At 42.4% G+C, this 13,346-nt stretch overlaps 2 protein-coding genes across 8 annotated transcripts in view; one reads left to right on the top strand and one right to left on the bottom strand.

Annotated features, from left to right (window-relative positions):
• The window catches only part of mecom (MDS1 and EVI1 complex locus), a 180,821-nt gene that overhangs the window by 140,240 nt on the left and 27,235 nt on the right, over window positions 1–13,346 (top strand). For 6 of the 7 annotated variants that reach the window (XM_058079545.2, XM_058079544.2, XM_058079543.2 and 3 more), the window contains exon 3: window positions 11,886–12,020. In XM_058079545.2, the coding sequence (XP_057935528.2) occupies window positions 11,886–12,020 (135 nt within the window). Of the gene's footprint in view, window positions 1–10,518; window positions 11,012–11,885; window positions 12,021–13,346 lie in introns of those variants that run through there. The other variant, XM_058079546.2, reaches the window with a different exon arrangement.
• Window positions 2,081–12,163, bottom strand: LOC144899683 (uncharacterized). Its single transcript, XM_078793018.1, has 3 exons — window positions 12,119–12,163; window positions 2,655–2,716; window positions 2,081–2,426 (listed from the first exon to the last, which is right to left on the bottom strand). Exons 1-3 carry the CDS (start codon window positions 12,122–12,124, stop codon window positions 2,168–2,170), a joined length of 327 nt encoding a protein of 108 aa, XP_078649144.1. The 5' UTR covers window positions 12,125–12,163; the 3' UTR covers window positions 2,081–2,167.

The raw sequence follows: 13,346 nt of genomic DNA, 5'->3' as shown, positions 1-13,346 counted from the left end.
ACAGTCACGACTGCCGCAATTATGCAATAAACAAAATCCCGACACCACATCAAACTGCCACTGCCTGCGAGCTTTAAGAAGCTCGTTTGTCTCCGGCCCCGCCTGAAAAGACTCTTCATTTACTACCACACAAGAGTGAGAAAGGAGGGGAGTGCTGCCAGGGTCGTGCCCCCGCTTGGACAGATGGGGGGTCTTCCCGTCAAGGAGGAGGAGAGAGACAGGGCTTCTGTCAAACAAACAGAAATTTAAGACATTTCCTTCTATCGGGATGTCCTCTTTGTGTACATACTCTCTTGAGCTTGATTATGAACAACCCGTCTGGCGTATAAACAAAAGCATTCATCAGGGATAGAGAGGTGAGGGTGTGAAGAAGGTACAACGTTCTCTCCTCCAAGTCGTCCATTCTGTCGTTTCTTTGTATAAAAGAGAGGGAAAAAAAGGTGGAAGGGAAAAAGGAAGATCAGGAAAGAAAAAGAACTACACTACTGGTCAAGAGTTATTGTAATGGTAATGGTAATGGTTTTATTTCATTTGAACATGCATCAGATTACAATTGAGTGCATCCCATAATCAGTTCACAGTTCCACATGTCCAAAAGGAGTAGGAAGAAGCAAAGCTTATTAAATCCTACTCCTCCATTTGGTACTTTTACAATCAGTAGCTGTTACATTTGTTCACTTCCTGCTTTCCATAATTTTTTTGAATATTTTTTTATTTTTTTGGAATTTTTTTGGAATTTTTTGGAATTTTTGGGAATTTTTGGGAATTTTTGGGAATTTTTGGGAATTTTTTTGAATTTTTTTGAATTTTGATTTTTTTTAATGTTTTGTCCCGTACCGAAGTAGGAGGTGATATGAGCATCCAATGCCATAATGGGTACCATAGTAAGTGTCAATATAGTGATATATATAGCACATCATGACTGGTTCAAGACTCTTCATCCTTGTATTTAGCAAACATCAACTGCTTGTATTGTTTCTTGAATTGGCTCATCGTTGTGCATTGTTTGATTTCCTTACTCAATCCATTCCATAGTTTGATTCCACATACTGGAATGCTATGGCTAGCATAACGTAGTCCTAGCATAGAAGTGTTTCAAATGTAGTTCTTCCCTGAGATCATATTTTGTATTGGATGACATTTTTAGGTAATTGGTTATTTTTAGCCTTATGCATTATTTTAGCTGTTTGAAGATGAACTATATCAGCAAGTTGAAGTATTTGTGATTTGAGAAGTAAGGAGTTAGTATGTTCTCTGTAGGCGGCATTATGAATTATCCTTACTGACCTTTTTTTGCAGTACATTTAATGAGTGAAGATTGCTTTTATAGTTATTAGCCCATATTTCCACACAATAAGTAAGATATGGTAGAACCAGAGAGCAATAAAGAGTGTGGAGTGATTTCTGATTGAGAACTAATTTTGCTTTGTTCAATACTGAAATATTTCTGGCCACCTTATGTTGTATTTTTGTAATATGAGGTTTCCAGCTAATATTTTCATATTTTATTATTATTATTATTATTATTATTATTATTATTATTATTATTATTATTATTATTATTATTATTTATTGAAACTCAAGTTGTTCAAGCCCAATGAAAAGTTTGAAAAAAAGTTTTTGGTCACCCAAAACTGGAAAATAATTTTACTGAATTTTACAAAACGATGCTGTTCTGTAGAAATGGAGGTTCCAAGTTCTGGAGTACTTACTACATTGATGAAGCTGATTTTGTATCAAAATATATTATAACAAAAATAAAGACTTTCTATGTAAAAAGTATGTCACATGTCATCACATGACATTTTCATACGATTCGACTGCAAGATTGACAGTGGAATCAGACTCCTCCAATTCGAATAGTGGAATTAAATAAGAGATCCACTCATTTCACAAGGTTAATGTGTGAATGTACCAATAACAAGACGCTATGAACTGAGTTTAAGGCTCAGGGTGGGGCACCAACAGTGGTTCGGTCTTGCAGTGTTTTGTTGCTCGGTTTGGAATTGGCAGTCTGAGCACCAGTTAACAGGATCGGAATGCTTCTTCGGGGGGCAGCGTAATCAGCACCAACTTCCTCTGATTCAGAAACCATAAGCTTTGCTCGCTGCCTCTTTTGTTTTGGCAGACCTGCGCTGACAGCAGGGAGGAAGCGGCCATCCGACGGTCAAACATGTTGAACCAGGATAAACCAGACATGGAGAGAAAGGAGCTTGACAAACTTGGATGTGACTAATGTGTCTGCGTGCTGACGTGTGCTCGTCTCTTGGTCTCTGGTCTTCACTCGTGGACCATTCCAGAGTGAGAGGTTGTTTGAGGGATACTCACTAGCTGCTGCTTTGCTGGGTCGGTCATCTCCAGCTGCACGCCCGAGACGTTTGTCTTTGTTAAATGTTGTGTGACAATGAGATTTTCCAAAGTGCCACCTAGATAAAGAAGTGCATTGAGAGAGAGAGGGTAGGGGGAGTAAGAGGGAGAAGGAGGGGGACTCCGATAAGAGCTGAGATGGTCTGGTCATAGTCCAGCGGCTCTTCATCTGTGCCTCAGCTCTAGATATATCTGCTCACACACACACACTCCTTCATCGCTTTTGTCTTCTCACACACACAAATGTACAATTGCACCCACTCATCATACTATACACACACACACACTTCCATTCCATCACCACGATCCTCCATCGATCCTCTAAGCTCACAGGACCCCCACCAGACACCTGCAAGTGATTGATCCCCAAATCAGTTTCACACAACACCGGCGCAGTAAAAGCCATAACAACCCATCATAAAAGTTGATTTATCTCCAGCAAGCCCTCAACCACACGGTTAGAATATTAACCCAAAAGTGTATGACACCTGAATGATTGGTCTGGAATTGAATAAACTCTACGAGCGTTGACGCACGTGTCTGATGGGTCCAGTTCGGCCTGACTTTTGAAATGTCCCATGTAATAATCCAGTATGTCAGCATGGAGCTGAAGTCGTTTAACTTCAGCAGGTTTGCATGTATGCATCTGATAATATCATGAAGTATCATTTTCAACAATGTTGTAATTTGCTATTGAAATTACAGTTTACATGCAAAATAATAATTTTCAAATACAATAATTTATTCGGAACATAATCAACATAAATGGTGTATTATCTTTACATGAGATACTGTAGGGATGGTCCAATAATCAATTGACTAATCCATGCTGGCCTCCACGAAGCAGCAGAACATTCATACTATCGCATTGAAAATTATATTATAATAAAAAATTCATCATTCATTCATTCATATTCTTCAGCTTATATCCACTTTGGGTGACAGGAGGTGTACACTCTAGACTGGCCGTCATACATTCACACTCACATTAACACATATGTACAATTTATGGGGGAAACATATGAAAACGTAGTGAAAATAGTCAATATAAGACAGGGGTGACTAACAGGCGGACCGCGGTCCAAGTAAGAACCCAGACGCCCTATTATGGTTTTTCCACTCTGACCTATAAATGTTGTTAAAATGTTGTATTCTCATGTTAAACTATGCCAAAATAACAAAGTGTGTGCATTTGTAAGTAAACCCTGAAAAAAGTGTGTGAGTGCTCCGAACGTTCAGTTTCAGAGAGTTTTTCCCAACACCGGCTTACTGTGACATCACAGTGAGCCTGACTTCCTTATATGGGCGTGTCTGGGTAGCTGTACAAGCTGAGTGGACCTGAGCGGGTGGTGGGTAGAATAAATAAAAACATACAACTGGAATAGGGGGGCGGCACGGCGATCTAGTGGTTAGTGTGCAGACCTCACAGCTAGGAGACCAGGGTTCAATTCCATCTCTGTGTGGAGTTTGCATGCGTGGGTTTTCTCCGGGTTCTCCGGTTTCCTACCACATTCCAAAAACATGCTAGGTTAATTAGCGACTCCAAATTGTCCATAGGTATGAATGTGAGTGTGAATGGTTGTTTGTCTATATGTGCCCTGTGATTGGCTGGCGACCAGTCCAGGGTGTACCCCGCCTCTCGCCCAAAGACAGCTGGGATAGGCTCCAGTGAGAAAAAGCATATGAATCAAAGCAAAATGAATGAATGAATGAATGAACTGGAATAGGTGCAGATCCTGGAAAATCTAGAAAGCTTTATGTGCGGGTTATCATGTGTAGAGCTAGCTACTCAAGGAGTTCACGACTCAATACAAAGCACCAAAAATTAGCTAAAAAGTCGTTTTTTTTAAGTTTTGACTTTACGGTACTGGTTGATGAGCTTGGGAATAACTGTGTTTATTGGGATATTGACATAAGTATAACTTACAAAGTATAGTAATAAATATTACATATTAAATGAGATGCATAAACAACATAGTCAAGAGATGAAATTGAGACTGGACTATTATCATTTTTGTCCACTGCTCTGTTCTTGTGGTCGAGATTTAAAATGTGTTGATCGTGGTGTTGGCAACATTTGCACAGCCCAGCGGTGCTCCAGGTTAAATATAACCCCAGCTTAACTCGGGGACCACTTTGATGCTACTGAAAGTCAGTGAAGCCTTTAATGGGAGTCAGTCCGTGTCCCCGTATGACTGGCACTGATTTGTTGTTTTCTCAGGTAATTCTGACTTTAATCATCACCCTCTTACACTCTTACACCCGAGCTGGCTAACAGAACTTGTGTGCTGTTGTGGTCTCACAATCGTGTTTTTATATGTTCACGATCTGTTTTTCACTTACATTCTTTCACACATTCTCAGGTTGCCTATTGCCCACATGGAAATTGCTGGAAAAGAATACCTATTAGTCTCTTATTAGATTGTTCTACCTTATTCCCTTCAAGTCTTCCTGGCTTGGAAAATAGTGCAGAACCACCGAAAAAATTGGGGCGACCCATTATGCTAATTTTTGGTGCTTTGTATTGAGTTGTGAACTCCTTGAGTAGCTAGCTCTAGTACACATGATAACCCACACAGAAAGCTTTCTAGATCTTCCAGGATCTGCACCTATTCCAGTTCATTCATTCATTCATTTTCTACTGCTTATCCTCACGAGGGTTGCGGGGGTGCTGGGGCCTACACAGAGGCAGGGTATACCCTGGACTGGTGGCCAGCCAATCACAGTGCACATCTTGACAAACAACCATTCACACTCACATTCATACCTATGTACAATATAGAGTCGCCAATTCATTCACTCATTCATTTTCTACCGCTTTTTCCTCACGAGGGTCGCGGGGGTGCTGGGGCCTATCCCAGCTGTCTTGGGGCGAGAGGCGGGGTACACCCTGGACTGGTCGCCAGCCAATCACAGGGCACATATAGACAAACAATCATTCACACAGAGATGGCCCATAGTGGAATTGAACCCTGGTCTCCTAGCTGTGAGGTCTGCGTGCTAACCACTCGACCGCCGTGCTGCAGAGTCGCCAATTAACCTTTACAATTCACCAAAATTAACTTGAGTTTTATTGCATAATTGTGTTGGCAACATTTTTTATGTCGGATGTCCTTCCTGACACAATAGGAAGCAGAACTGGAGGTAGCAGAGATAAGGATGCTGAGGTTCTCATTTGGGAGTGACCAGGATGGATAGGATCAGGAAGGAGTACCTCAGAGGGATATTACATGTTAGAGGCTGTTAGTTTTTTGGAGTGTAAGAGGAAACCCGCGCATGGGGAGAACATGCAAATGCAACACAGAGATCCCAAACAGGGATTCAGACTCAGCTCTTTCAGATCTCTTGATTGTCCGGACAACATGCTAGGCCATCGTGCTGCCCTCATAAAAGATCAATTTAGTTAATTTGATGTTTTTTTATGTTTTTGGAATGTGGGAGGAAACCGGGGCGGCACGGTGTTCAAGTGGTTAGCGCGCAGACCTCACAGCTAGGTGACTAGGGTTCAATTCCACCCTCGGCCATCTCTGTGTGGAGTTTGCATGTTCTCCCCGTGCATGCGTGGGTTTTCTCCGGGTACTCCGGTTTCCTCCAAAAAACATGCTAGGTTAATTAGCGACTCCAAATTGTCCATAGGTATGAATGTGAGTGTGAATGGTTGTTTGTCTATATGTGCCCTGTGATTGGCTGGCGACCAGTCCAGAGTGTACCCCGCCTATCGCCCGAAGACAGCTGGGATAGGCTCCGTGACCCTCATGAGGAAAAAACTCCACACAGAGATGGCGGAGGGTGGGATTGAACTCGGGTCTCCTAGCTGCGAGGTCTGCGCGCTAACCACTCATCCACCGTGCAGCCCTACCAAAAAAATTGATTTTTATATCTTTTAAAATGATTCTTATATACATTTTCACTGACTTTTATAAATGAGATATTACTTCTTAATTTCTCATTTTCATTTTTTTCAGTTATCCGCTATATTTCATTTTTTTTTCTGCTGCCGCCGTGCAGCCCAACCTGATAGCCGTCAACATTAAAATATTAGCCTTCCAATCGGACACGCTGCAGGAAAAGCACATCGTCTCGGTATTCCATCCGCAGCTGGACTTTCAACATAATGAACGTGTGACACTCGCTCCAGCCTGATCTGAAGTGCCGTGTTCAATTCCATCCCGTTTTTTTACCTCCGCTACAAAAAAAAAAGGTCTTTTAAAGATGATATCTACGAGTGTTTTAGAGCCAATTTGTGCACCCTGAGGAGAAAGGCAACATGCTCTAATTACCATCCCCCCTTTTGTCTCCCGCCGCCTCGACGGGGTTGAGAACGTTTGGTTAAGTTTCCAGTCCGTCCTGTGCATGTAGTGTGTCGTGTGCCTGTTGAATTTATGTCTGCAAAAGCCGACCTTTGACTCTTGTGTAGTTTTATCACACCCCGTAGCCCATGTACTCCGTGGCCCTGAATGTCAAGACTCTAAGCGTCATGTGTCTATCTATGCGTAGGCCTAATTTGGGGTTATTTTTATTCGCCCATTGGGTGTACGTCCATCTGGAATGATACAAAAAAGTTCTAAAAAAGTATATCTATTCTTTCATGCTTCCATCTATCGAGCAACATGAAACTGGAAACAGCAAAAAGGTTTGACCCCTTGGATTAAAGCGATGTTTTAAAACAACGACAAGGAAACGGACATGTCGGCCAATCTGCTCTCACGTGGAACTGTCAAAGGCAAAACAAACAGTGTGAACACAAAATATCCAGGTGCTAATTCAGCAAACATGCCAGGCCTGTTTCTTGTAGGCTCGAGAATTTGTCAGAAAATCATCCCTCTTGCTCTTTCTGCCGGAATGCCTGACTGACCCCCGGCAAATGAAAATAATCCACAGTAATTAGAAGTGGGCTGGTCTGGTCCTGAGAGCCCCCGGGAGGCCGGGTAAACATGGCGGAGGGGCCAGTGGAAGGGAGAGGGGGGGGTGAGCTGACCTTGTCCACATAAAGCAGTGATTTATGAAGTGCAGGGCACAGCAGCAGGGCTTCTGTCTTCTCCCGCAGAACCAAATTACTGAGGTGGAGATTAACACACCGCTCACGACAGGCCTACTTCCAGGCCCAAGGAAACTTTTTATTTACATTTTCCTCTTTCATTTCCTCTGCTGTGTCTTAATGCTAATTGGTGTGTATGGACACTGGTTCTATGTGGACATAAAGCAGCAAGGTTATTGTTGCAACGGAGCTTTTTTTTGGTGGAAGAAAAAGTTGTTGGGTCTTAAGCAGTGACAAGTCAATACGCTGCTTTTCTTCCCCGTATCTCCAGGAGGTCTTCCCAATGAATAGAAGAAGTATTTTATGTGGATTTGGCCGCAATGTTGAATTCTCCTCTTTTACTCGTGGCACCCCTCCTATGCTGGAATGCACTGCACGGGCCTACATGCGGCCTCTCGGCTGCACAGCACAGAGCTCTCTGGCTGGAGTCAATTTGCAGCCCTCACGGGAATCCCTCTCTTCTCTCCCATTATAGCTGACAAGGATCCAGACCTCAGCAGCAAAAATCCAAATTGCTTGCATCAAAAGCATAAAAAGCATGTCATTCATGAAGCTTCTCGTCAATTCAATCCAAATATGAAGTCCTTTGAACATAAAGATTGTCTACGGTCATGTGTTGTTGAACTCCGAAAACAAACAAGAAGCCTCAAGGAAAATAAACAAAGCGCCTTTAAAGTATTTCACAGCACTTAAACACTAAATATTATCTGAACACTTAAGAGTTGCTTAAATAGGTATGAAACGCCGTGTTGTATAGCTGCAATGAATATAGCCTCAAGCTTGCATGTGTTGAGTTTGTAATATTGATAAACAGCTTTTCCACTACGGGAAAATCATCACAGCAGAGGCGAAGAATAAATCCGATAAAATAGATCCGTTTAATCTCTGCACATCACAAGTCTTTAAGATTCAAATAAATATAAATTAGACATATGCCTTATAAATCTGTCCAGGTTTATTAACAAACTGTTTTTAAGACCGTAGCATCCATCTTTACAGGGTAGATTAAAGAGCTTTATTGTGGTACATTCAGGCTCATAGCCTCCAAGTCACCAAAAACGGACTTATTGGAATTTACTCCACTTCCAAAATGACTTCTAACCAACATATCATCGTTGTAATAAGACGTACAGTTCAGAAATACATCACATAAGGATGATTTCATGCAATTTGTTGAGTTTTATAGTCCTTTCAATGGTTCAAGTGTGTAAAATGTTATTATCCTATATCACATGCTGCATTCAGGGCCATTGAAGCTCACTTCAGTGCAGCACGTCATCTCCTGGCTGGGGAGAGAAGTGCAGCACGTCCCATTGTGGTAGACTTGCCACACTGTTACCCCTGTCGCCCACCCCCCTTCTACCACAAAGCTGGGGTGTGCATCTTTCCTTTTTCATATATAAGAGGCTCAGAATGCTTGGGTAAAAAAAAAAAAAAAAAAAAAAAAAAACCTGAAGAGGCTGTGAAGCCTTCTCAGATTACTTGTATTTAATAAACAATGCATCATAAAACAAATCCCTCATCCTGACAGGAAGAAAATAGAACAGCTCATTCGGTTTGAGCTTTCCCCAATTTATGGCTAAATTAAAAAGGCTTCCAACAATGGACAAGTCGGGGAGGAGGCAGGAAATCAATGACCGGGTGGACCAGGGTCTTTGCTCGGTTCTCATGGAGCACAAAACGATGGGAATCGGTGGCAAGGTCCTGCCTTATTTACACATGATTTTTTCCTGTCCTTCCTGCACATTTGCTGCGCGATTTGGCAAAACAATGGCTATTATCTGGGATGGAAGGTCAATGTCACAGAGTTGAGGCGTTATCCATCATCATCTGCAGCCCTCCTCCGCTTTATGAGCTGCCTAATAAACTCTGCTGGACATTTGCATTCTGTTTTTTTTTTTTTTAATTGTTGCGCTACAGAACTTAGTTTCACATATTTCTTAATCGGATTGATTTGTGTGAACAAAACTTTGTGTAACAGATGACAAAGCACATGTGTGTAATACCTAATAATAAATCTCATTAATAATTCAGGGCGGCACGGCGGTCCAGTGGTTTGCGCGGCGACCTCACAGCTAGGAGACCAGGGTTCAATTCCACCCTCGGCCATCTCTGTGTGGAGTTTGCATGTTCTCCCCCCCCCCCCGTGAAAACGGTTTTCTCCGGTTACTCCGGTTTCCTCCCACATTCCAAAAACATGCTCGGTTAATTAATGACTCCAAATTGTCCATAGGTATGAATGTGAGTGTGAATGGTTGTTTGTCTATATGTGCCCTGTGATTGGCTGGCTGGCCTCTCGCCTAAAGACAGCTGGGATAGGCTCCAGCACCCCCTGTGAACCTTGTGAGGAAAAGCGATAGAAAATGAATGAATTAATTAATTAATAATTCATGTTTAGAACAAGCCAGGGTCCAATAAAGATGAGCTGTGGGCTGAAAATGGCCCCCAGACTACACTTTGGACACCGGTTTCACAATGTGAAGTAAATCTATAGAATATAAGAGTTGAAAAAAAATTAACCTATATTATGAAAGCAGGAAGTGAACAAATGTAACAGTTACTGATTGTAAAAGTACCAGATGGAGGGGTGGGATTTAATAAGCTTTGCTTCTTCCTACTCCTTTTGGACATGTGGAACTGGGAAATATTATTATTATGGGATGCACTCAATTGTAATTAAATGAAACCATTACCATTACAATTACAAGTACTTGTCAAAGATATTATTAGTGATACTCACCTGTATATAATCACTTAAAAACGCTCATGAAGATGTGAGATGTGAGAATGTGAACAAAGCCCCCCCCCCCCCCCCCCACTTTGATGCTTCTGTTGGTTCATGAAAGTGTGCTGGCCCGGTTCATCTCTTTAGAAGCCCCTTCTCGACCTCCCTCTGACCCCGCTCAACCTCTCCAACCCAGACCTCCTCCTCCCCAACTACCCCCGCGTCACTTTTACATTTTTTATTGCGGAGAGGAGTCGCTTCCGTCCGGGGAGAAGAGTCGCTTCAGACGCCGGCAGTGCGCATGGATGTCGCTTTACGCGTAAACTCACACAAAGCAGGTGGTGCGTAAAATAAGAAGCGAGCTTTTCCGATCGTCACAGGATTGATACATCCCGAACATCACAAGAAGAGGAAGAGGAGGAGGAGGGGGTGTGTGTCTGTCCGGGACACCTGCGGGTGCGTCAAGACAGGAGGGGTGACAAGAGAGGAGCTCACAGTGGAAAAAGTTGCAAAGCAAGTTGATGCATCCGCCGGGGGGATTTGCACACCAGCTCGTCTGCGAGTGGGACATTGAGAAAGGACATGTACCAGTCACATGTGTCCGTGAAGGCAACGCGGTGATGGCGGGATAGGAGTTGCGAGACGACGCGGCGTGGGGCGGACAGTCAAGTGTGAGCTCACCGGAGAGGAGTCCACTCATCCTGGGGCTACTTTTAAAAAAAAACAACAAATAACTTGGACAACGCATCGCAACCGAAAGTGGTGCGTTCAATAAAAAAAGACAAAGATTGATAGCGGTTGTTTTGGGGTGTTTTTAAGCGGAGTTTTTACTACTTTTACCACCGAACTCGGTATCCCAGAGGAAGGACGCGCAGGCAACGGTAAGAAGAAATCAACTTTATGAATTAAAACGTGTATATTTATAAAAAAAAAAAAAAAAAAACGTTCGCTCTTTTTGGCTGTAATGACGAGACGATACTTAATGAAATACGAGTCGAACAAAAGGATTCACTCAACCTTAATAATTAATTGTGACTGTTTTTTTGGTGTTGTTATTATTATCAATAATAATATTATTTCAATTGGTTCATAATTCAACCATGTGTGGATTTAATTCCTGCTGAGAGAAGACAGACAATATATTACGCTTTCGCTGAAAATAATGTCACCATATTTTAATTAATTCCACGAATTGTTTTAAAGTATTATTTTTTTAATGCATTTTTTTCGTAATGATGCGTTCACGCCTTTTTTTCACAGGCCTAATATGTGTCCTGAAATTGATGCTGTTAATTGATTTGTCCTTCACTAAAAAAACGGTGTAATCTACACATTTTTTCTCTTGCTACAGAAATAAAGAAACTCTAATTAGCTATTGTGTGTTTTTCTCACATTATTATGACCTTTTTGTCACATTTATATGCCATTTTAATATTGAATATGTCTTGTTTATATCGCATCATGTTTCATTAAGACCTCACTTCATAAATGTTACAAAAAAGTATTAATTTTGTCATGTTTTACTATATTTCCTGATGAAGAAAACATGAGATTTTATTATACAAAACTGTATTATATTTAGTTCATTCATTTTCCTATTTCAGATGTTCCAAATTGCATGTGTTGTGTTTATGTGTGCTTTAGTGACTACCAACACTGCAGTGTCTCAGTGGGAGGTATAAGTGGTACACAGGGACTTGAACTGATACTCATCACAGTCTTGATATCTCTTGTCTTCTTTGCTGTCTCTCCCAGATCTTGGACGGGTCAGGCCATGTCAAATTTTGCCTGGATGCCAGCAAGCCAGATATCGGGAGCTGGCTGAAGTACATCCAGTTTGCCTCCACCGCCAATCAGCATAATCTGACAGCGTGCCAGATAGATGATCAGGTACGAGGAGACAATGGCAGAACTTTCGAGTGTTATAATTTAACATAAAAAACACACACACCGAGATTGCAGAAGGCCTTGCTGTATTTTCTACTCACCAACATGTCTGCTGATGTTGTCCTAAAAGGTGTTGTTGTGATCCATGTCAGATAGTCCCATGTGCGGCTGGCCCACCCTGCTCTCACTTCTCACACACACACACACACACACACAATGCAATACACTGCAGACACTCCATGCTATCAGCGTGTGTTTTCATTCTGTAATTGTATGCCGGCTTCTGCCGTGCGAGGACCACAGGGAAGGATCAGAGGCGGCCCGTCGAGATGATGTTTCCCCACACTTTCCTGTCACGCTTGCGATATAAACTCTTAGATATGTCAGGAATGTCACAGTCCTTTGCAGCTCACCTGGCTGTACACTAAAGTTCTCCCATGGGGGGGCTGTCGGTTCATCTCTGTAGTCCCAACCATACTCAAGTCTTTTATACAAAACGAATGGCGGGTGAAGGACAGACTAAACTTTGCTTGACACGCGTGTGGAGCATCCCGTGGCATGACCCGTGTTAGAAAGAGGAAATTGAACCTCTCAGTGTGGAGTCAGTGTACACAGCACTGATACAATGCTGTGCTAGGCCATCTTTTTTTAAGAGTTGTTGGAAAAAGTGACAAAATGACCTTAATGGAACTCTCCATCCCCAATAATCATAGTGGTATTGCCTTTAGTTCACCATATACTTTCATAAGAAGCAATGTGATGTATAAAGTACCTGTGATGTAACTAAACCTCCAGGAACACCTCCATAACACATCTTCTGAAAGGATAAAGATCCCCTTCAAGGTCCAGTCCACGGTCTGTTAAAAGACACAAGGTGTCTAGAATCACTTGGCCTCTCTCTGTTCCGAGCGACAGGCAGACAAACAAGCGGAGAGAGAGAGAGAGAGCCGTGTGCGAGGTGTGACTCGCTGTCAACACTGTGGTTCTGCTCCGGTGCCCGTGTAAGACTCCGGCAGGTCTCGGACATGGCTGTGATGAGGTGATTGTTAAGTATTACACACTGTCACAGCATGGCACAATGTGCCGTCTTTAAGCCTTCCGGCCAACATTGGTGTTTTTCAAAACACACTGTAGCGCCTCACAATGCTCGTCTGTATGGTCAAAATGAATAGACTCAAATGTGGGGTGGTCTTGCAAAAAGGCCCTGTCAGTTTTTTGGTACTCTGTGCACTGAGGAGGGCTTTTTGTGTTGTGATTTTTATCAGAATCGCTGCACATTCACGTATTTAATACATGTGAAAAGTGCGGGTTGTTGCGTTTGTGTTTGGT

This window comes from Doryrhamphus excisus, linkage group LG8, assembly GCF_037039965.1.
Source record: "Doryrhamphus excisus strain RoL-2023G ecotype Guam linkage group LG8, RoL_Dexc_Guam_v1.1, whole genome shotgun sequence".
NCBI classification, from domain to species: domain Eukaryota; kingdom Metazoa; phylum Chordata; class Actinopteri; order Syngnathiformes; family Syngnathidae; genus Doryrhamphus; species Doryrhamphus excisus.
This window is presented reverse-complemented; position numbering and strand designations above follow the sequence as displayed.